General features: G+C 33.5%; 1 protein-coding gene across 3 annotated transcripts in view; it reads left to right on the forward strand.

The window, feature by feature from the left end:
• Nucleotides 1-25,341, forward strand: part of PGR (progesterone receptor) — a 101,221-nt gene that overhangs the window by 39,692 nt on the left and 36,188 nt on the right. For 2 of the 3 annotated variants that reach the window (XM_007494951.2, XM_001362335.5), the window contains exon 3: nucleotides 7,469-7,585. The exons of the other annotated variant lie outside the window; for it this stretch is intronic. In XM_007494951.2, the coding sequence (XP_007495013.1) occupies nucleotides 7,469-7,585 (117 nt within the window). The remainder of the gene's footprint in view (nucleotides 1-7,468; nucleotides 7,586-25,341) is intronic. 3 annotated transcript variants of the gene reach the window in all.

Raw genomic sequence — 25,341 nt, forward strand, 5'->3', positions numbered from 1 at the left:
TCATTGTGAGTAAGCCACTTTATCTTCTCTTAGTCTTATTTCCTCATCAGTAAATGGAAATAACATTATCTGTTAAATCTACTTAATAGAATTATTGTGAGGACAAATAAAAATAATGTATATTATTTCTTTTTTAAAATATTAAATTTTATATTTATATTATTTTTTATAAAATATTAAATCCCCATACCAATGTCCACAATCATAGATATCATGAACTTGAAGCATCTAAAAACAGTTCACAAAGAGTTTCTCAGGTCTATATTTTGAAATTTTGAAAGATCTGTGATTTCATTGACATGAGAGTATTCCTTTCCACCAACACAAATCACAACTCCTCCATATTTCATGAATTGCCAAAACTGAAAATTCTAATGGCAAACCTCTTCACACTGAGCAGTCTGGTCATTGTATAACAGATATATCGTCCATTATATGGTTCAGACTTAAAGTCTTTTCATCTTAGTAAGATCTGCTTAGAACTTGAAATCTGTTGATATAATTTTAGAGAGCCCATGATCAACTCTATGGCACAATGGGGTAGGTACCACTCAGTGGAGCTCTCAATTTTTATGCTTTAAAAAGTAGATACTAAAACAACATAATTGTCACCAACTCTTGTTTTTCTATTTATTTTTTAATTTATTATTTCTTTTTATTCTCTTTATTGTTAATTTTTCACATATTAATTTCCCTTGGCACTTGTCTCTATATTTCTTCCTACTTTCCAAAAGGGATCAAGAGAAGTCATTCATTTGTATTAAATTTTGATAAATTCATTCTCTTGGGCTGAATTTGAGAAAATGGCTGCTAGGTAGCACAACTGTTACAGATTTTTAGTGACTGAGATGTCCTCATATGTCTGCAAGAGATTTAAGTTCAATTACATATTAAATATTTAAGTTTTAGTGATTGTAGTAAAAGTGATTATAAATCACTAAGCAAAAAAACTTAATCATAATAATGATACTATTTTATTGTGAGATAGTATCTTTAAAACAATATTTAATAATATGTAATATAATATAATATTAAAATTATTTCATTAAAAGCTATAAGTAGAAAAAACAATGTAGAATTAACATTTAAAGAATTCTCATTAACATTTCATTTTGTGTCTGTCTTTTCATGCAAGATTAGTGTAAAATATTCCAGGGATAATTACATTTTAAAAAACATGTTGGTGTTCAAAATACAAAAGTTGTTAAACTTAGTGGCTGGGTATATCTAGTGGTAAATTTCTTATAATAAAGACAGCTAGCTTTAAAAAGTAAAAAAAAAAACCATGATGAATAAGATTAAGAGTAATTAATATGTAGTAAATGGATATAAAATTTCAAAAGATTGTTTTGAAAAAATTGAACAGATAGATACCCTGCAAATTCTATTTTGGTTTTGACTATACCTGTATCTAAAAGAATTAAGCACATAATAAGTATACAAAGGAAACAAAGCTTTAGTACATTTTAGACATTATTTCCTTTCCCTAAAGCATACCTGCTACCCACTCTGAAGACTAACACTGAGGAAGGTGAAGCAACCTTCCCTATTTCAAATTGGGGTAAGTATTTGTGAAGAGACACTCCTACCCCAAAGTACAGTATATAAGTCAACCTATATCAGGTTAATGAATCAGTCAAAGCAAAGTATCTTTCCTTTTTTAGTGATATTGATACAAATAGTAGAGAGGCAAGATATCATAGCAAATCCTAAAACCTAGAATCCTGCTCTGATGGGCTAGCTGTGTAATTTTGGGCAAGTCATTTGCGTCTCTGAATTGCAGCAAAGGTACTAGCTTGCATTGGAAGAGACTTTCTTCATCTTGGAGTTCATATGGCAATGAAATCACAAGTCCAGCTCCAATTCTGTGCATTTTCAAAATGAAATAAATCTGGACATTGAAGTCTTTGTGTTTTTCAGTAGAGTACACTATGAAGAGAACTGATGTGATTTAGAACTTTCCCTCATCTAACTGATAGTATAGTTTGCAGATACATAAGCCTTCAGCAGGAAATGCATGTTCAGTTTCATTACTGTTAAAATTTCAGTTTCTGTTAACTGTTGGATATTCTAATAAGCAAGGGGACATAGGTACACTGATTGAGAATCAGCCAGAAAGGAAGTTAATCTTTCTGCTACTCTGCATATTTTATATTGGTTTCCCTATTTTATTGTTCATGGGTTTGGATGAAGTTTCCATTGAAAGGAGGGTCTCTATGGCACCCTTACAAGGTAAATGACATACAAGAATCTCCTTGGGTCATACACTGTTACTTTATTGATTTGAGTCTGTAAGGCTCAATAGAGGGCATATTTTGAGGGGGTATGCAGTGTGTGTGTGTGTGTGTGTGTGTGTGTGTACATGTGTACATGCACACTACTATGGATATGTCTCCTATGAATGGGTTTCTTCCTTCTGGGTACAAATTAAAGAAAACTGCTATCAGGAGGTTAGGTTCACTTTGTTCAAACAGCTTTCTTAAGTATGATGTTAACTGGGACAAAAATCAAGAGTTATGATGTATTTTTTCATAAAAATACATCTTTATTAAAGTAACCAAGCATAATAATAATAACTGAAAATTATACACATTTTAGTGTCAAGATTTAAAACTAGAAGACATTATGTTAACTATTCATGCAGACATTTAATAAGTATTGATTATGAAAGTATATAAAGGATGTCAGTTAGACAAGATTTAATGAAATTGGAATATAGGTATAATTAGGTACCTTACTAATGCCAAATGCTATCAATTACTGCTTAATTTTATCCTGCCTCTCTCTCTTCAAGCTTTAAGTATAATTTCTTCAATATTTTTAAGCAAGTCAAACCACTTTTTAGCTTCTCTCATACAAGAAGGCATTAGCAGCCTTACCAAGTGATAAAAACTCTATAAGCTTCCTTCCCACCACCAATGATCACCAAGTTTATAGATTTTAACTTACCTAGCAGCAGGATGGTAAATTTTCCCTATAATTTATCAAAGGATAAATGCTAGTTTTTCTCTCAGGTTCCTTTTCTAACAGACTGCAGAAATAGAAGAAAACAGTATAAAGTTGTGTTGTAAAAGAAAGAGTTTCTTCACCTATGAGAAATTTTTCTTCATTTGAACCACCTTTCTAATGTTTTTCTCTTTTAAAAAGTCCTCATTCTTATTATTACTCATCTATGTATATACATACATATAGATAGAAATTACTTTAAATAGGTGTGTAACACTTTTCATTTTCATATTATACTAGAGAAGGATGTCAAATATGAGCCCATTACTTCTAAACCAGGTTAAAATGTAATTAAGAAAATTTTAATAAAATAAGTAAAAATAAAGTAAAAGTGTTGATATACTGTTTTCTAACTCATGCACTATGAGAAGCCTTATAACATATCTGAATTGCACCTAATTCTGCTTGAATTTAACACATTGTTTTAAAGTCATATTGAATTCAGTAGAACTGTTAACAGAATGAAGCATACTGAGGAATGTAAATTGTTTTGTTTAAGTACTCTTACCACTTTTGTAATAAACAACATTTTAATAATAGACATTACTGTAATTCTAAATACAAAATACATTGTGTATTTTTGGTAGCAGGTAAACATTTGGATCAAAAGAAGAGCTTTGTTGATTGGGAAAATAAAGGATAACTTTTACTTCTATGCTCTGTTCAAGTTTTGCTATGTTGTATTGTTTTCCTGAGAGAAATCATATTTTGAACTTTCTTGCTCCATAAATGATAAAAAGGAATTTTTATAAAGTAATGCATCAAAAAAGTGAAAATATTTCCTACTTTTTCCTGTGCTTTCATTTTTTAAATGAAAAGTTCATTTGACTTGCTCACATCAATACTTCAAGAATCTGTGATTTTTATCAGTGTGGTACTCTAATGATCTCCTTGCAATAAAAGAGGATCTTTCTAGTTGTTGAATTGGAAAAAGAAGACTCACCATCTACTGATCAGTTCTCTAGGAATAAACCTTTCTGAACTTGACTAGCCTGGTCTATAGATAATAGACATATGGTCTATCAAGAGGCCCATATGGAAATCCTTATTATAGATATATATGCATATATATATACAGTAACTGCCAGAAGGTATACTCCAATAGCATAACTTTAGTAAACCCAACATCACTTTCACTGCATCAGTTTGAGAAACTTCAGAGTAAAATGCTATTGGAATTAGTTTGACATAAAAATAATAAAGTGTATCTTGTTCAATTAAGTTCATCAGTTTTATTGAAGTAAAAGACATTGCAGTGTGGTAGAAAGAGCTCTGAACTTAAATTCGATGAGTTGAGTTCTTGTCTTATCTTTACAATTGACTAGCTGAGTGACATTAAGCAATTGAATAAATTCTCTGAGCCTCAAGATCCCTAGGGAAAATGAGGATGCTCGACTACTCAATATATAGTTAAGCATTCATATCAACTTGTCTCCCTTTTACATTTGGAAGGTTACTACCATCATGGACATTGGGATTTGAGTTTTCATCCTGCTTCTAGGTTCAGTAGGACTTCTATTGACTTATGATAGCTATATATAAGCTGGGAAAAAACATGTTCCATTTATAGACTTTCTATATGAAAAAAACAACAACAATGTCTCAGAGGGAAAGAGATAAGGAAGCCAAGAGAGCCAAGATAAAATTTCTCTAGCTGTTCACTCAAAAGGAACAATTCCCTTTTCTGGGTCTTCACAACCCAGAAACAGATAGGTGCCACAGACACATTCCTTTTTTCCCTCTACATAAATGCACATTTTTACATATAGTGTTTACATATAGCTAGTATTTCTGCTATCTGTACAGGGGAGAGATGTGTTTCTATATTTTTAACAATTGGGACCTATTTCTCCCTTTGGGAGAAGACAAACTCTTGTAAAAACTGTTGGTACAATTTTCTTCTTAAAAATTTACATGAAAGAAAAGGAATCCCTTTTCACTCTAAATGCACAAACTTTGTTGCTGTTGTTTGGTCATTTTCAGGTGTGTCCTAGTCTTTATGACCCCATTTTGGGGTTTTCTAGGCAAAAATACTGGAGTGGTTTGCCAATTTGAGCTCAGTTTACAGATGAGGAAAGGGAGGCAAACATGATTAAATGACTTACCCAGGGTTACACAGCTAGTAAGATTCAGGTCTAGGCTTGGCCTCTATCCACTGAGCCATCTATCTGCCCCTTTGCACACACAAGAATAATACTAATTATAGCTTATATCTTATAGTGCCTTGTCATCTATAAGTACGTTATTTACAATAACCCAGGAAGGTAGGTAATACACATACCTTTGTCCTTGTTCTACAAATAAAGTTAAGTAACTGGAATCCAGTTCTTTTAGTTTCCACTGTTGTGCTCTTTACATTATCCCACACTGCTTCTTGTGTAAAATTGTATGGCAATATATCTGCACAATCTAAGGTGTAAATCCAATAGCATCACCTACTATGAAGCTTAAAAAGATATTTGCCCTTTTTCTAAGTCACCTCTTCACTCTTTTCCAGCCTCTAGCTATATAGACTCCTACACAAAAGTGGGCCGATGGGTTTATTTGTTTAACTGATCTTCCTGCTTAATAATGGGTAGAATTTTAGGGATATATAAACCAAATCATTTGCTATGGGCTCTTTGCTATTTGCTAATAATTGATGCTTAAAGAATGAATAGTTAAAAGCCCTTGGATGAATTTTGTAAGGCTGGAGAATGCTCCTCTGATAATTATCTGCTTCATTTACCAACTTGCCCAGCTTACCTCTAACTAAGCATCTGTTGATGTTTCCTGCTCAGTTACAGGGATAATGCTCTTTTGAAGCCAACAGCTTTTGTTTTTGGCCTTTCATTTCCTTGATTAAACATTCATTGAAGGTGTCTCCCAATCTTCTGTATATAAAACTGCTGGTGAAAGTATCTAAGAATTAAGCTTGTTAAGAGATCTATTTCACATTCAGTTCTAGATCATTAAGTTCTGAGTGAGGATCTAAGTGATAGACTTCTTGATTGATATGTTCCTTGCCATCAGAAGACAAATTGTATACTTACTTCCCTATTTGTGGCTGCTATAGCTGGTATAGATTGTTAGAAATATGATCATAGGTTAAGTTAGGCCCATTACTGTCCACTTTGGAAAATGGAAACTAAGCAATTGTCACTGCAGTTAACACAGAAATTCTAGGTTTGTCAAGAACAACTGAGCCCATGCCATTAAAAAGAATCTTTTAAAATAGTCAAATGAATTTTGAAGAAGCATTGTAATTAATTAATATATCAATAATCAATGAAACCCAAATTTGAAAGCTTTTATTCTTAAGTCAATGAGATGGAGAAAAATGAAAAGCATGGCAACCATTCAGATGGAAAAAGAGGATGGATGATAAATGGCAATCATCAACAAAAGCAGTGACAGTGGTAAGTCACTACTTAGTATCAATTCTGAGACAGAAGATAAGGGTTTAAAAAAAGAAAGCTGAGATTAATAAAAAAGGAGTGATTTTAGGGGTGTATTTATGGTGCATAGTAATTACTCAGTTTAGGTCCTATACCACTTACATAGATGGTTAAGTTTAATGTTCATAAAGATGACCATGAGACCTATTATATTATGCCTAGTGATTAAAAAATAGTATATTGAACTTCCTACTTTGAAGAAGGCAAATTTGGAACTATGCACAAAGGGCGATAAAAGAATGTCTACCCTTTGATCCAGCCATAGCACTGCTGGGTTTGTACCCCAAAGAGATAATGGACAAAAAGACTTGTACAAAAATATTCATAGCTGCGCTCTTTGTGGTGGCCAAAAATTGGAAAATGAGGGGATGCCCATCAATTGGGGAATGGCTGAACAAATTGTGGTATATGTTGGTGATGGAATACTATTGTGCTCAAAGGAATAATAAAGTGGAGGATTTCCATGTGAACTGGAACAACCTCCAGGAAGTGATGCAGAGCGAGAGGAGCAGAACCAGGAGAACATTGTACACAGAGACAAACACACTGTGGTATAATCGAACGTAATGGACTTCTCCATTAGTGGTGGTGTAATGTCCCTGCACAATCTGCAGGGATCAAGGAGAAAAAAACACTATCCAAAAGCAGAGCACAAACTGAGGGAATAGAAACACCAAGGAAAAGCAACTGCCTGACTACAATGGCTGAGGGGACATGACAGAGGAAAGACTCGGAGCGAACACTCTGATGCAAATACTAACAACATGGCAATGGGTTCAAGTCAAGAACACATATGATACCAGTGGAATCACGCGTCGGCCACGGGGGGGCGGGAGGGAGGAAAAGAAAATGATCTTTGTCTTTAATGAAAAATGCATGCATGAGTTATTTCTGTAGTTTAATGTAGTTTAATATCTATGCAAAAATATGGGAGTTATTAAAAAATTAAATTACTTAAACCACTACTAATCTATAAAGTTTTAAATTTTTTTGAAATATCAAAAATAATTTAATTTCTTTTTCAGGACAGCATAATTATTTATGTGCTGGGAGAAATGACTGCATAGTTGATAAAATTCGCAGAAAAAATTGTCCAGCATGTCGTCTAAGAAAATGCTGTCAGGCTGGCATGGTCCTTGGAGGTAAAATTGTTATCTTTCTTTATCAGGAGTTGTGCAGTATTTAGAATACAAAATTGAATTTTTAAAAAGTCTGTTCTTGCTAGCATCTGCTTCATATTTGTTTTGTTGCCTGGATTGCTTTTGTATCTCACTGGCTTAATAAGATACCATAATGTGTTTAACATCATAGATTTTCAACATTTTTCAATCTATGCAATTAATGAAATATCTGTTGAAGAACTCTGAGACCATCTAGTACAACTCACTGCTGACCTAGAATCCTTTTTACAACCTCTGACAAGTAGATTAATCAGCTAACGTGAGGAAGTTCCATTATCACCAAAGTTATTTCATTTCTTTTATAGAAAGCTGTAAAAAAGTTTTTTTCAGCTTCTACACTTTACTCACAGTCCTGTTTCTAGTGCTAAGCAAACAAGTCTAATGCCTTTATAAATGAGAACCTTTTGAATACTTGAAGAAAACTATGGTACCCCTTTCTTCTCTTCCCCAATTCCTTCAGCTGTCCATCCTTTAATATGCCCTATAGTCAGCTAGGTGGCACAATGGATAGAATTTTGAGGCTGGAATCAGAAAGATCTGAATTCAAATGTAGTCTTAGGGACTTACAATCTTTATGACCCTGGGCAAGTCACATAACAGCTATCTGCCTCAATTTCCCTCAACTATAAAATAGGGATAGTAATAGTATTTACCTCCCAGAGTCATTGTGAGGATCAATTGAAATAATATTTATAATGCTGAGCACATAAGATCATAGAGCTTAATAAATCCCTGTATCATTTCTTCCTTCCTTCCTTTCTTCATTCCTTCCTCCCTAACTCCTTCCCTCTATGCTATTTGTTCTGTTCTGGATATGCTTCAGGCCATTTATATCTTTCCAGAATTTAACACAGTTTTTCAGATGTGGCCTTACTAAGGCAGACTATAATAGATCTATTACCCTTTTCTTTCTGGATCTTGTATCTCTCTTACTAAATTTCATACTGTTTGGTTTGCCTATTGTTTTTACTTATCTAGATATTTCTGGATCCAAACTGTCATCTAATGTGTTATCCATCCCTCCATCATTCATATCATCTGCAGTTTGAAAACCATGCATCTTTGTTGTCATCTAAGTAATTGGTAAAAAAAAATTATTGAACATCAGAAATCCAAGGAGAGATTGCAGAGGTACAATATTTTAAGATATCTTTCCAGATTATCATTTACTCCCTAATAACAACTCGCTGGGTTCAGCCATCTACTCTGTTCCAAATCCAACTAATTACACTAATATCTAGTATTTATCTTTCCATTTTGTCCATATAATAACTATAACATAACACTGTCAAATTCTTTTATAAAATCTAAGTGTACAATATATTCACCATTCTGTTGAACCAACAGTCTAGACCTGAAATAATCAGAACGTGGCCAGAGGGCAAATTTGGCCAACTGCTTGTTTTTGTAGGTTTTGTCTTAAAATGCAATAACTGTTCTTAGTTTTCTAGCCAGCTATACAAAAACAGGTGGCAAGTAAGTTATTTACCTGCCCACATATGATCTTAACAAATACTGGATGGCTAAATGAATTCATCAGAGGGTGAAATGTCTGTTTGGGAACTTCCTTCAGCCATTCAGATATTTCTGTGACTTAGTGGATAAATGATAGGTGATAAATGATAATGGATAAATGCTTGATGTATGTAGAGGTTAAGTGACTTGGCCACTAACTGTTAACTGTCAAAGGCTGGACTTGATCCCAACTCTTCTGATTCTAAGCTTTGTATTCTATTTAATATGCTCAGTGTTTCCAGTTTCACCACCTTGTTAAAATGAACATTATTTTAGATTAGTTTGGCTTGATCTCTTCTGATTCAGTGAAGCCTTGGTGGCTTTTTGTGAACATTTCTTCTGATTCTAAGAACTCACTTATAATCTCGTTAATAATATGTTCTAGCATTTAGTCAGGAATAGAAGAAAAGCTCAATCGTCTAAAATTTAAAGAGTCCATCATTTTCTATTTCTTTGAAAATTGGCATCTTTTTCCTTCTCCACTTCAATACCTCTACTATTTACAGATAACCAACAGTGAGTCAGCATTCATATTTATCTATTCTCTCCCTATTCTAGAATGTAGTTCAGCCTGATCACTCAAACTCATTGATGAAAACCAAATGCTACTTTACTATAGCATCAGATTAGAATAGGAAGGGACCTCAAAACCCATCTAGTCTATTTTTCTTGTTTTACAGCTATGCAAACTGACATCCAAAGGGATAGCAATCAGACAACCTCTATTTACACAAGCCTGGGATCCAACACTTTTCTTGGATTTCTGTTCCATACTTCTGAATCCAAAGACCACTTTTGGAAGAGAAAATGGAAGAAATTAGAATTTAAATGTTTAGTCTTGTCACTAATACCTGTTACTATTATCTCATTCATACCACACCATGCAGTCCTGTCCCTTCTTTTATCCTCCTCAAGTCTCTAACATACCTATAATAAAGAAAATGTCTTTTCACGTACCTAGAATTTATTGTCAGTCTTAGCTTAAGAATTTTAGAATTCCTGACTTGATTCCTAAATTCTATGCTACTCTTTTGTACTTTTAGTTAGTTTGCCATTGCTTTCATCTTCTACACATATCTTTTAAAAAATCTGAATTGTTAGGGAACAGTTAGGTGATTCAATGGTTTGAGAGCCAGATTTAGACACATTAGGTCCTGGTCAGATCTTGCCTCAGACATTTCCTAGCTATGTGACCTTGTGCAAGTAACTTAACCCTCATTGCTCAACCCTCATTGCTCTTCTGCTTTAGGACCTATTGATTCCAAGAGGGAAGGTAAGGGTTATTTTTTTAATTCTGAATTGGTGAAAATATTTCATTCTCTCCTTAGCTTCTTTTTCTCATTTTCATTGAAATTATTTCTAGTTCTTTTTTAATTTAGTTTTCTTTTTTTGTTACATTTTCCGTTCCAAACTTTCTCTCTTTTCCCCACCTACACTAGAGAAGGCCACCATTTGACAGAGAGAAATAGATATATTGATATAAATATATGCAAAAATCATACTTCTGTTTTTCAATTTTTTCTTTGGAGGTTGATTGCATCTTCCTTCGTAGGTCCTTTGTAGTTGGTTTGAAAATTCATACTACTCAAAGTAGCTTAGTTTGTTTCATTTTTCATTTCATGCAATTTTTTCAGTGTTTTTTCTAAAATCAAGATACTAATCATTTCTTACAGTATAGTAGTATTCCATCATGGTCTGTCTTCTATATCACTCTATCCACTGAGTCACCTAGCTGCTCATTGAAGCAAAGCAATTCTCCTTGACATCACCTTTTTGAAAGAGAAAATCATCTTTAAGGCAAGCCACAAATTAATCGATGGCTCTGTATTTAGCAGAAAGGAAACTCCATCAGCCAAAGTCCATCCCATTTCAAAACTAGTACTAGCTGTTATTTGTTTCCCAAAATCCCCATCTAATTCCTCCTATCCATGTAGTCCAAAGTAGACCTTACAAAGGTCATCCAGGTGGCATAGTGGATAGAATGCCAGGCTTGGAGTCAGGAAGTCATTTACTGACTTCAAATATGGCCTCAGACACTTATTAGTTGTGTGATTCCAGGCAAGTCACTTAACTCTGTTTGCCTCAGTTTCTCATCTGTAAAATGAGCTGGAGAAGGAAATGGCAAATTACTGTTTGCCAAGAAAACCCCAAATGAAATCACAAAGAATCAGACATGACTGAAAACTACTGAATAACAAGAACGTACAAAAATATTTCTGTTTCTTCTTCCTTTGTTACTCAAAATTTTACCTCAGTTTCCTAGATTCCTACACATAAGCATATATTCTTAATATGCACTACCAGTCTATCTACTTTTATCTATCTTTATCTTTTTGAATAAGGTGTATGCTCTTCTGGCCAAATTCTAGTAATAAGCCCTGTTCCCCCCAACCCTTTGATATCTCTGAGATCAAATTTGTTTCCTTGTATTAGAATCTCAAATTCAAGTCATTTATTACTAATACTTGCTGTATCAATGTATAATCATATGAGACCATTTTTTAAAAATTATGACTATTCTTGGTTTTATTTCTGGAAGTACTGGTCCTCTGTTCTTCTGTTTTTCCTTCTATATTGTACTTGTTTTGCTTTCATTATATGACTTGCCATATCTATGTTACCAGTGTTCTGTCTTTCAATTTTTCTTCAGTTCAAAACCCTTTTGATTATATTTCTAAGATTCCAGGCCAATTTGCTTTTAATGCCTGTTTTTAGATTCAAAACATGCATTTCTTTTTTTTTTAGGCAATGGGGGTCAAGTGACTTGCCCAGGGTCACACAGCCAGCACGTGGCTGAGGCCAGACTTGAACCAGGACCTCCCTTCTCTGGACCTGGCTCTCAATCCACTGAGTCACCCAGCTACCCCCAAAACATTCATTTCTAAGAGTATACAACTGTATTTTAGGTCATGATCCAGAAATCATATCCCTAGGCAGTCTTCTTTCTTTCTCTTCTAAATCCCCTACCTTTAAAACAATAGTAGTGATTTAAAAATATATACCATGCCCCCTACATCTTCAGAATTCTCAACTTTTGCTTCTGGTGATATAATTTGTCTACACATCAGTTGACCAGGGTGGCATAATGTTTTTATATTCAACAGTTCTTAAACACTCTTTCTTTGACTATTATTAAAGAACTCTTTACCTGATATCAGTTATGGATACATCTTTCTTTGAGCAAAAGAAACTACCTTATCCAGAAATGATCCATTTCTTCCATTTATTAGAAAAGCTACATATCTACTACTTAGTTACAAATGTCATATGTCATTTTTCAACACTTTAATATTTGGCATAGATGAAAATTTCCCTTTTTTCTTTATATCTTTTTTTTTGTTTCCTTGATGAGACACATCTTCTATTATTTCAAGAAACCCTTTAATCTCCCTCAAAAACTAGAGAGTAGGATACATTCTTCTAGGTATTTTTATTCTCTCTTTTGAAAAAAAAAATTCTACTTTGTTACAATAAGTATTAAGTGGTATTAGCAGACACAAACATAGTACACTTACACTTGGCAGCTAACTACTATGGCAAACTATGACACATTAGACTCAAAATGAAAATATAATGAGATCCACTCACCTCATTTCATTTTGCCACTGAACTTCAGAATCTTCTGTCTGCTTTCCTGGACACTATGGCTTTATTCAGGAAAGGTATTTCATTATTAGGAAAGAACACTGATCTTAGTAAGATGATCTGGGTTGTAGTTCTAGTGTTGTCTTATCAAGATGTGGTGGACAAGTCAATTTGTATTGTTTCTTTTTTCTGATTATTAAAAAATGTTAAATAATATTGCTAATAATTAGCATTAAATATTATTTTCACTTAAAGCACTCACAAATTCTATAAAATACATTGTTTTCTAATGGAACTATAAGAAAGTTAAGAAGTTAAGAGAAAAATTTTCTAGTTATTAGTCTGCCAATAGTGAGTGAAACATAATATTCGAAAAGTTATTTCTGTATCCCTTGTTTCTGAAACTTTCATTAGACTGTTGCAGAAATCATAGAAGCCATCGTGGAAGCATATCAAGACAAGGAAAAACTTCCCAAATTGTATGTTTCATAGTGATATCATTCCCATATTTGAAAAAAAAATTCTTTGAAACTGAAGAAAAATTCTGAGAAGTAATGGTATTGGCCACAGCAATTGAGACTTAACTATAATAAATAAATATTGAATTCCACAGCACTTGAATTCCATCCCCATATTCTTATTTGGCAAAAAATACTGAAATTGCCTCTATATTTCCTATTTTGAGTTGGTTATTGCTGCTATTGCCTTCCTTTAGTTGATATGTGGAAAGGAATTCTGGCTCAATTTTCCACTTTTGCCGCTTCAAAGGTTAAAAGAATAGTATTAAAAAAAAAACCATAGTATTACACCTTTCTCTTCTGTATTGCATTTTTATGTAGAATACTATAGTTTCTTCACCACCAAAAGGATTATATATATATATATGCCATCTATTATTTCCATTAGGAGCGACTTTCATTGTTGATTCTAGTAATTGTGTTTTTTAAATACATAGCTATAGTTTTTCCTGAAAGAAAAAGAATTGCAATTATGTATATGTCATATATATGATATGCATATATTTTTATTTATAATGTATACTATATTTTACAAATAAAACCTAAATAAAATATGCATACAAATACCCAGGAATTTTATTTTTTCTTTACTTGCTATATTATGTTTTTAATTGACCATAGTCATCTATAGTTTTAATTGACAACTGTGGCGTAATTAAGAGAGCACTATGTTTTGAGTCATAAGAAAATCAACATAGCACAGTGGAAAGGAAAAGAGCACAGGTGTATGGATTCAAAGAAGCTGGGTCCAATTCCTGACTATGGCCTTTATTATCGATATGATCTTGAATAATCATTTAACCTCCATACACCTCATTTTGAAAATGAGGGAGTTGGCGCAGATAACCAATAGTAAGGTCTCTTCCAATTCTAAATCTATACTCCTCTGATCTAGACTTGAGTACCAACCTGACCAACTATTAGTTCTATGACCCTGAACAAGTTACCTACCCTCTGTTATTAGCTTCATATTCTTCACTGGTAAATTAGGGATAATAATACTTGCCCTGCCTTATTCTCAGAGCTGTTTTGAGATAGAGTGACATGAAATAGTCTGTAAATAATAAGGCTTTATCTAAGTATAAATTGGTCAGCCAGTTAGTAATATGCAACACGCTGAAATGCTGTTTAGATGGAATAGTGAATATTATTGACCTGGTTAATATATTTTCACGTGCAGTGTCCTAATTTGTATTTGTTCTGAGGCCAATTCCCTAATTTTATCCTTAAGAATATGCTAAGTATTGGAGCAGAGATAAAAGTAGGAGATGTGATTTTTATCCTAAATAGTGCTTATAATATCATTGAGGAAATAAGATCAGCACTTCTCATGCAGTTGAATAACAATACCAGATAGTGTAGTATGGTGGATTGGTCTTAAGGGTCAGAAGAGTTTTTATTTTATATTTTGCCCCAGATACTTACTTGCTGTATAACCCTGGGAAATTGACTTAAGTTCTCTGTTCCCCAGTTTCCTTATTCAAAAAAGATGTACCTCAATGTATCAAAGATCCTTTCTAGCTCTCTGTGATTTGGAGCCAAATAAGTCTATATATCAATCTGTAATATCATATATCATCCAAATGCTATAGTTCCGTGATATATGGTACAAGTAGTAACTACTATTGAATTACATCAGAGAAAGAAAGATCAGCATAGGTAGGGATTGTTAGTAAAAAGCTTCATGGAAAAGCTGGGTCATGAGAAACAGGTAGGTTTGGGAAGGGTTTTCTGGTTAAGAGGAATAACATGAGGCCATGAAGTTCTACCCTTACCTAGAATTTTCTCCCTCATCTGGCTATTCTTATTTTCTTTCAGTCTCAGCTAAAATATTATTATACAATAACCTTTTTCTGATCCCCCTTAATGCTAATACCTTCTCTCTGTTGGTTATCTCCATTTTTTTCAGTACATAGATATTTTCATGTTGCTTCCTCCATTAAGCTGTAATTCCATTGAGAATAGGAACTGTCTTTTGCCTTTCTTTTTTTTCCACTGCTTAACAATTTTCTTGGCATATAGTAGGGACTTAATAAATGTTTGATGACTGACTTCTCAAAATTGAGAGGTTAGAAGACTATAGTATCTCTGATTGCCCCCCTCTCCTAAATAAACTGAGTGTGACAAATGTTCTACAAGGCAGCACTGTTTCTTCTGAACTCCTTGATAGTTGTATCCTTGGTAGATAGGGAAATCAGCCACCTCTAAACATTCCCTAGGTCAAAATTTCCTTCTTTTGCTATGTCTTTCTTCCCGCAAGAAGATCTTGCTGCCAGTGCTGTCACAGATTTCCTCCAGGAAAAAGAAAAAAAAAACATGGCATTTATTTCATGTTTCCTTCCCAATTCACCTATCTCTCATTGTCAAAGTGAAGAGAGAAGGATGAGCACTAAGATATTCCTCCTTTCTTCAGAGTAAAACAGTCATTCTAATCCGTAACATTTCAATCTAACTGAATACAAATGTATAATATATAGCTCCTTTAACTTTCATTATTTAACTGATTATACTCATGGGGTATTCAGGGTGGAGTAGTATCTCTGGTATGGAGGGCTTGTTGTGCCCTTCTAGGGCAGCTCTCCAGCCTCTGACCCCCACCTGACACCCAGCTCTCACTTGTGGCTCCCAGTAGCTGCTAGCATGCGGCAGCGGCCACACCCCGGGCAACGGCTTCAACAGGCCAGCTAATCCTTGTGAGGGTAGCCATCGGGTCGTCGACCACTGGTGAACTAAGGCTTTGCTCACCCAGAATGTGAAGACTGTTTCAGCAGAATAGGTGGAAGAAACCAACAAGAATGTTCAAAGGCTGAGATGGCGATGCAGCAAAGCACTGTGGAGTGCTTAGGGCATGTTGGATCACAAAGGACAACACGGCCATCCAATGCAGCTGAGGAAGTCTCCAGGTGTAACGACTTTCCGTGCCACTGGACCCAGGCTTCCAATGCTGAGAGAGTGGGACCGTCTCTGTGCATCGACTTTTGTAAATCTTGAAATTTCTTAGACTTGTGAATGTTAAAAATTTCCACATTGAGGAATCCTCCATTGGAACAAATTCCCTACTGGAAACATTATCAGAAATGGGAGGACCTCTACTCCACCCGTACTTAAGACTGCTTTAGGGGAGAAAACTCCTTGCTATGGGAGGGCCTCTACTCCACCTGTACTTAAGACTGCTTTAGGGGAGAAAACTCCTTGCTAAACAATGAAAGTACTTGGACCATGCTTATGATGAGGCAAGGAGTTCTTTGAGCCATGCCTATTTTTAGAATTGATACAATGGGATGCTAGGTACCTATAAAGGTCGGGCAGATTTTCTCTTAATGAGATTAGTCGACTCAGCTGTGTTTTCTCTGGTTCAGATTTACTGAGGGGATTAGTCGACACAGCAGCATTTTCTCTGGTTCAGACTTACTGAGGAGATTAGTCGACTTAGCAGGAATTCATATGGGCAGTCCTTTGGAGAACATCTTCAGTGATTGGTAGATGTAAGGACTTAGGGGAGGTGACATTGGATTAAAACCCCTATATAAGAAAAAGCAGAATCTCTTGAGAAGACAATCCTTTTGGAGAAAGCTCTTATGAGGATCGCTTGGGAAGAATCTCTTGAGAGAGGCGCTGGAGAAGGGAAGCTCTTAGAGGACAATCTCTAAGGAGGTCTTGCTGGAGCTCCTCTGAGGGGACTCTGTCCCTCTGGAGGCTCTGCAGAGAGGCCCTTTGGAACAGTCTCTGGCTGGATCTCTCTTTGGGGAGGACTCTGGCTGGAACTCTCTCTGATGAAATCAGCTGAGATGGAGCTGGCCTGGTGTCCCTAGAATCCTTGCTTAGACAGACCTTGTGGTGAGTGATAAAAGACTAACTGACTGATCTCTCTCTTAAGACTCAGGTCTAGGCCATGTTGGCTTAAGGCCCTTCATGCTTATTTCCTTTCTCTCTCTCTCTCTCTCTCTCTCTCTCTCTCTCTCTCTCTCTCTCTCTCTCTCTCTCTCTCTCTCTCTCTCTCTCTCTCTCTTTCTCTCTCTCTCTCTCTCTCTCTCTCTCTCTCTCTTTCTTTGATTACTCATTGTATTATTCATTAAATTCTCTATAAAACCCAGTTGACTTGTGCATATTGAATAATTGGGAATATTTCCCTGGCAACCACCTTATATTTGATTTAAAAACCAAAACACTGTAGTGAAACATATTTTCTGCGGTCACAATTTACTCACCGTCCATTTTATCTATCCCAATTTATGCCATACACTATTTTCTTTACAACACTTTTCCACTTAAATCTCCTTCACGCACAAGTGTCTTTGTGCACACTCATCTACATCACAGATGAAAGCGCAAAAAGACAATTGTCATCCTTGGTTACCAAGAGACTACTACTACTACTACTACTCATTTTCAGATTTTATTTCCCAATAATCACTAAAATAACCCTGATTTTGCCTATCTGTAGAGTTGATTTTTATATCTACAATTTGGATAATTCATAGATTAAAATACTTCTCAGGTTTGTGAGTGAAAGAAGACCAGGTGGGAAAGCTAACCTGGACTACAAAATTGAATTGAAAAAGGTTTCAACAATCTTGAACCATTTCTAATAAGGTGAAATTTATTAATGGTAAATATAAAGCCCTGCACTTGAGTTTTAAAAAATGCTTTAAGATAGGATGGGGCTACTTACTTCATGACTGTTTACATGAAAGGAATTCTGTGGGGTTTAGTGTATTATAGGTGCCGTAAGAGTTACAAGAACAATAAACACAGCTAGTATGATTTCAGATTTTGTTTTGGAAATATATTATCCATAATGAAAGGAATGTATTTTCATTCCTGCTACCTTGATCAACACACAGGCCATCTCTGACCTCTAGCTACTTGCTTGTAGGGCAGATTCTTAATATTTTTTGTGTCATTGACTCCCTTGGCATCCCATGTGCTTCTTTACAGAATGTTTTTAACTATGTAAATTAACATATTTAGGATTACAAAGGCAAACAATTTTATTCAAATGAAATTATCAAAATATTTTTTAAATAAGTTCATGAGCACCAGGCTTATAATGTCTGAACTATTACTCTTCTTTTGAGTAGTAGGAATGTTATGAAAGTTTAAAGTAAATATCAAATGACCACCAACATCATGGACAGTCTAAAAAAAAGATTCTTTTTTTCCTGTGCATAAAGACAACATTTATCTACTTGTCACTGAAAATATATTCATCTTTGACATTTGTGCTATAAATTGCTTCTATCATAAGACATAAAAGAGAGAATACTGATATACTCAGCCATAGATTTAATAAAATTCTTCCATAAAATGACATTGGAAAATCAGAAATAATATGTTTTGGCAAACAGGCCTGGAAACAGCATTTATATTAACAAAACTATGAAAAAGTTTCAAATAAATAAGTACTTTTATTTTTTCCTTATTTGCTTCAGTGGCAATGATGTGATAGCAAAAAATTATGTTGTAAACTCTTCTTTGGAATGAATAATTTTCCTCACCTTTAGGCAGGTTACATTGAACTCATTCTGTTCATGGTTGTTTAAAACTCAGGAATGTTCTACAGATAGTAACTTATAATTTATTTAAGTTTTGAAAGCATAATTTTATTAAATAATATATGTACTATGTGATACAAGCTTAAATCTTTACTAATTATTAATGAAACATCTTTTGTATTTGCAAAAAATAAGTTAAAACTTAATTCTGCAATGGCATTGAGATGCTTTTAAAGATTCAATTCACTTCAATAAACATTAAGTGAAAAAGGTCTTATTAACATGAAATTACAAATAATTTTTAAAATTAAGAGTCTAGTTTTATAGAATTATTTTTCCTTAGAAATAGCATCATTTCCAATTTTTAAAGAAAAATGTATATTGAGCCAAAATACTCCACCCTTCCTTCCACTCCTGAGTTCCTTTGGCAAGGAGATTAAAGACAACATCAGTGGCCTTCTGACGAGAGCTCTGGAGAAGAGGGAGAGATGTTATGGTGCAGGAAATGAATTTAACTTGCTTATTCTCAGATTTAGACTTTAAGCAAAAAAAATCCACATTGAATAGAAGAAAGGAAAACAAAAAATATACTTTTTAATATATATTTGCTAACTTCTCTATAAAATTCCTTGAAGGATTTATTTGCATATGATGACATAAAGCTTTTTAGACTGATCCGGGGTCTCTTATTCAGTAACCCTAAATAAAACTGGATATCTATTCTCCAGAGGACAGAAGCAAAAATGCAACCAAACTATCCAGAAATTCTTTGCATAGTGAGGACTGGTTTAAAATGGTCTCAGGATTTGAATTAACTACTTATTATTAAGGAATTAAGCCTCCTTAATCCAGCTGATGCAGTGGATCAAATTTATATGATTCTTTGAAGTTCACACAGCACTTTCCCTTATAATAGCTTTATGTGATGCATATTATAAACAGGATTATCTTTATTTTATATATAAGTAAAATGAGACTGAGAGAAGTTAAATAATTTTCCCATAGTCACATTGCTTATAAGTGACAATACCAGGACTCAGTCTTTGGTCTTTTGTTTAAAAACCTTATTCTCAATCTGTTATACCATAGCTAGTGGACCATAGTTGCCAAAACAAAGATCTTTATCTTTCCTAACAAATTCAATTCTCTTCTCAACTTCCCTATTATAGGATACCATCAAGCATACCATAGTCTTCTAATTACCCAGGCTTGCAGTCTCCCCATTATCAACTTCTTAATCACATTCATCCCATAATTGCCCTCTAAGCCATGTCTTTTTATTTATAATTTCACAACATCTCTTAAATAGGTTCCCTTCTCACCAATCACATAAGGCAGGGGCAGAAGCTCATCATCTCATGCCTGGACATGAAAATAGCCTTCTGTTTGGTATTCTTGCCTCAAGTTTTTCCCCACTCCAGTCCATTCTCCATTCAGTTGCAAAGTTATCTTCCTAAGGTACAGGTCTATCACTCTTTAATATACTCAATGGCTCCCTACTAATCTGCAGGACCAAAAATAAGATCATTTGTTTGGTTTTTAAAACCCTGTACAACCTGGCCTTTTCTTGCTTTTCCAACCTGAAAAAAAATGAAGAAAGTGAAAAAAATATTAGCAATCTATACAGAATTCATCAGTTCTCTCTCTAGAAGTAAATAATATTTTTCATCATGACTCTTCTGGAATTGTTTTTTATTATTGTATTGATTAGAGTAGCATGCTTTTTCAAAGTTGATCATCATTATAATATTAATCTGTATAATGTTCTACTTCTACTCACTTCACTTTGCATCAATTCATGTCTTCCCAGATGTTTTTGAAACAATCTCCCATTTGAAACAATAGCATAGAAACACCATCAAAGAACTTATACTCTAGTTTGTTCTCCCATTCCCCAATTGATAGAAATCCCTTCAATTTTCCAGTTCTTTGCCTCCACCAAAAGTGCTGCTATAAATATTTTTAAACATACACACACATTTACATATGTATATGTATATACATATATATATATATATATATATATATTCTTTTCCTTTTTCTTTGATCTCTTCATGATACAGACCTAGTAGTGGCATTGTAAGGTCAAAGGGTATGCCTGCACAATTTTATAACCTTTTAGTCACAGTTTCAAATTGTTCTCATCTCTACCAACAGTGCATTAATGTCCCTATTTTTCTTCATCACTTCCAACATTTGTCATTTTCCTTTTCTGTCATGTAAGTCAACCTAATAGGTATGTGATAGTAGCACAGAGATGTTTAAATTTACATTTTTCTAAGCAATACTGATTTAGAGTACTTTTTCATGTGACTATTGATAGCTTTGATTTCTTCTGAAAACTGCCTGTTCATATCCTTTGACCATTTATCAGAGAATGGCACATAATTTTAGAAAGTTCAGTTCCCTATATATTTGAGAAACAAGGTCTATATCAGAGAAACTTACTGTAATTTTTTCTCCAGTTTCCTGGTTTTTAAATTTTTTTTTGCTACTTTAAATTGTTCAAAATCTTTTTTAATTTCACAAAATCAGAATTATACATTTTACTTCCCATGATCTTCCCATCTCTTGTTTGGTCATATATTCTTTCCTTATTCATATATATTACAGGCACACTTACAAATGCTCTCCTATTTTACTTATGATATTATCCTTTATGCCAAAATCTTTTATCTCTTTTCACTTTTCCTTTGTATACAATGTAAGGTATTGGTTTATGCTTAGCTTCTGCCAAATTGTTTTTGAATTTTTCTCAGCAACTTTTGTCATATAGGGAGTTCTTACTCCAAAGCTTTGGATCTTTGATTCTATCAACTATTAGATTACTATCATCATTTACTACTGTGTATTATGTATCTACTCTATTCTTCTTTTCCAGAAATCTAATTCTTAGGCAATTCCAGATTATTTTGATGATTATCACTTTGTAATATAGTTTGGAATTTGGAACTGCTAATTCATTGATTTCCTTGACACTCTTGACCTTTTGTTCTTCCAGATGACTTGTGTTATGATCTTTTAAAACTTTATTTAAAAAAATGTATAGTTTGATTGCTAAGGCACTGAATAAATGAATTAACTTAGGTAGAATTGTAATTTTTATGTTGGCTCAGCCAACCCATGAACAACTAATATTTCTCCAGTTGTTTAGATCTGTGTTTGTTTGAAAAGTGTTTTGCAATCATGTTCATATAATGCTTGGGTTTGTCTTGACATATAGATTCCCTATTTTATATTATCCACAGTTATTTTTCTTTATCTATCTCTTCCTACTGGATCTTGTTAGTAATATATAGAGATGCTGATGATTTATGTTCATTTATTCTATATCCTACAACATTGCTTAAGTTGTTAATTATTTCAACTAGTTTTTTATAGATTTTCTAGGGTTATCTAAGATACCATCATAGCATCTGCAAAGAGTGCTTTTTGTGCTCTTTATACTTTTCTTGAGTCTCATGTGTGATTCTCAATTTTTTTATTCAATTCAAATCTTTTCATCAAGAATACTTGTAAATCCTCTATTTCATTAAATATCCATACCCCCCCCCCACCATGCTCAGTTTGCTGGGTAGGTTAATCTTGGTTGTATTCCTAAATTCTTTGCTTTCTGGAATATCATATTTCAAATCATGCAACTTAAAATATGAAAACTGTGACCTTTTATATGATCCAGACTGTGGTTTCATGATATTTGAGTGATTTTTTTCTAGATGTTTTCAATATTTTCTTTTTAGCCTGGGAGCTAAGAAATTGGCTATAATATTCCTGGGAGTTTTCATCTTGGGTTCTAGTTCACAAAGTGATTGATGGATTCTTTCAATTTCTACTTTACTCTCTGATTGTAATATAATTAAGGCAGTTTTCCTTTATGCTATTTAAAAATATGATGGGAAAACTCCTTTTTTTATTATGACCTTCAGGCAATCCAGTAATTCTTAAATTATCCCTCCTCAATCTCTTTTCCAGGTCTTTTGTTTTTTCCAATTAGATATTTAACATTTTCTTTTTTTTGTATTCCATTTATTTTGTTTTATCCTTACTTAATGTCACATGGAGTCTTTAGTTTCCAGTAACTCAATTATATTTTTAATGTATTATTTTCTTTGGTGAGCTTTTGTGTCTCTTTTTCTAGTTGGCAAATTCTGTTTTTAATGTGTTATATTCTTCAGAATTTTTCTCTTTTACCAAGCTGTCAATTCTCTCTCTATAACTTTCTTGCATTGCTTTAATTTATTTTCCAGTTTTTCCTCTACCACTCTTGTTTGATTTTATAAATCAACTTTAAAGCTCTTTCAGGATTTATTTTGTGGCTTTTGTCCAGGCTGCACTTTTATTTTAAGTTTTGCTTGTATCTGTTTTCATATGTGTCTTTTTAGTTTTGTCTTATGCTTTCCTGTCATCATAGATTTTTATGGACAGGTTCTTTTTTGTGTTATTTGCTCATTTTTGTAACCTATATTGTGACTAAAGATTTTGTTAAAGTCGAGCTCTATATACCAAAGGGGACAGGGCACTATCCCAAACTTCAGGCTTTTATAAGCTGCTGCTTTCAAAGCTTATTCTGTGGGGTTGGAATTTTGAAGTTTTGAATGCATCCAAGCTGTGATCCAAGGAGAGGTATGCTCACTACTCTGCTGGTCTACTTTCTGGTCCTTAACCAGGAAGGTCCCTGATATCTCATAGCTACAAGTGCTACTACTCTGCTCCCTTACAACTGAAAGCACTCCTTTGCACTCTAGAGCCACAACCTAGAATTGCATGTGAGCAATTGAGCTGCCAAATTAGCACCCATTCAAGTGCCTAGTGCTAGTATAGGGCTTCCCAATATTCCATTTTTCTTTTTGATAGCTGCCTAATTCCCTGACCATCTCTGGGCTAAGAATTCCTGCTTCTACTGCCACTTCTGCCTCCAATACCTAAAACTGATGTTGCCTCTATTTGGGGACTATAGGCCAGTCCCAGCCCCAGTGTTATAGACTTTGTTCTAACCTCATAAGTTGTATTGACCTGGGGAAAGGCTTACTTCAGTCTTTTCTTGGCTTTGGTATTCCATAATTCTATTTGATAATTTTATTATCCATAATAATTCTATTATTATTTAAAATTATTTGGAAGAAAAGGCAGGGAGAGGTCAACTGTAAAGCTTCCTTTATTCTTCCATCTTGACCTTGTTTCCAGAAACTCTTAAATTACATTGTGTGTTTATATTTTGGTAATTTAATTTCTTCCCTCCTTTTGATTAGCTTAATTGAATTTTATTAGTTTCATTAGTCTTTTCAAAGAACAATATTTTTATTTTATTCATAAGTCCTATATTTTGTTTCCTACCTTATCTATTTCTCCTCCAATTTTGAAATTTTACTTTTTATTTTGATTTTGAATGCTTGTAGATTTTCTCATTTTATAAAATTGTAATTCAATTAATGATTATTGTTTTTCTATTTTTTATATATGTTCACAGAGATTTAACTTTTCAACTAATGATTGTTATAACATCAGAAATTACACTTTCTTTATTATCATTCTCTTTCAAATAGTTAAGAATGATTTCTGATTTATTCTTTTACATATTCATAATTAGGAATATCATTGTTAAGGCTTCTCTTAAATCTATGTCTTTTGCTAATATTTCCTATATTAGTTGGTATTTCCATGGAAATAGTCTATGAAATATCTATTTAAACTTTCTGTATTTTTTAGTTATTTATGTTTTTTTCTGTCATAGTAAATCATCTTTTTTTAGTGTCCATGTAGTTCTTGAAAAGATAAATATTTTGAACACTTCCATACAGAAGTCATCATAAATCTTTCAGTTCTAAATTCTCCTAACAGTTTGTCAAATTCTGTATTCTCCTTTTCATTTATCATTTTGTTATATTTGTCAAACTCAGAAAAACCCTAAAGTCTCATAATTATTATGTTATTGTTTTTGCAATTCAGTCAACATTTACTTTATAAATTTAGATGCTGTGCTATTTGGTATATGCACTTTTAATGATCATACTGGGGAAATCTGTGGTTCCCTTAATCTTTTAAACAGTTTTCTTATACTATGAGTTTTTATTTTTGCATTGCCTGTTGGCATTGTTGAAATGCTTGCCTTGTTTCAATTCCCTGACATGTAGTACATTTTGTTCTAGCCTTTTTCTTATATGTGTCTTTTTTTTAGTTGTGTTTCTAGTATGTAGCAGATTGTTGAATTTTATTTTCTTAACCAGTCTGTTATTCACTTTCATTTAATGGGATTATTAAATTATTTATATTACACTTATTAGAATTTTTTGAATTGAATTTTTTCTCCTAAGTAAGCCTTTGTCCCTGTCACAAATTTTACTTACATTTGATAGTAATTCATTCACACAAACTCTCACCCTTCCCCTCTTCTCTGAGATGCCCCAAATTGTTTAAATTGTTAATTTTTCTTCCATCCTCTTAATTTCTTTTATTTATTTATTGGATTCTTTCTTTTGCTTTTTTTTTCTTCTCCCAGCTAAACATGTGATTCAAAATCTTCCCTTTACTCTTCACTTCCATCCTCATACTTTAAGTAACTTTCTTTTATTATATGTTCTTCCAAGAAGTTTTCCATTGTTTTTTC

The sequence above is a fragment of the Monodelphis domestica genome, chromosome 4 (assembly GCF_027887165.1).
Source record: "Monodelphis domestica isolate mMonDom1 chromosome 4, mMonDom1.pri, whole genome shotgun sequence".
Classification (NCBI taxonomy): Eukaryota; Metazoa; Chordata; class Mammalia; order Didelphimorphia; family Didelphidae; genus Monodelphis; species Monodelphis domestica.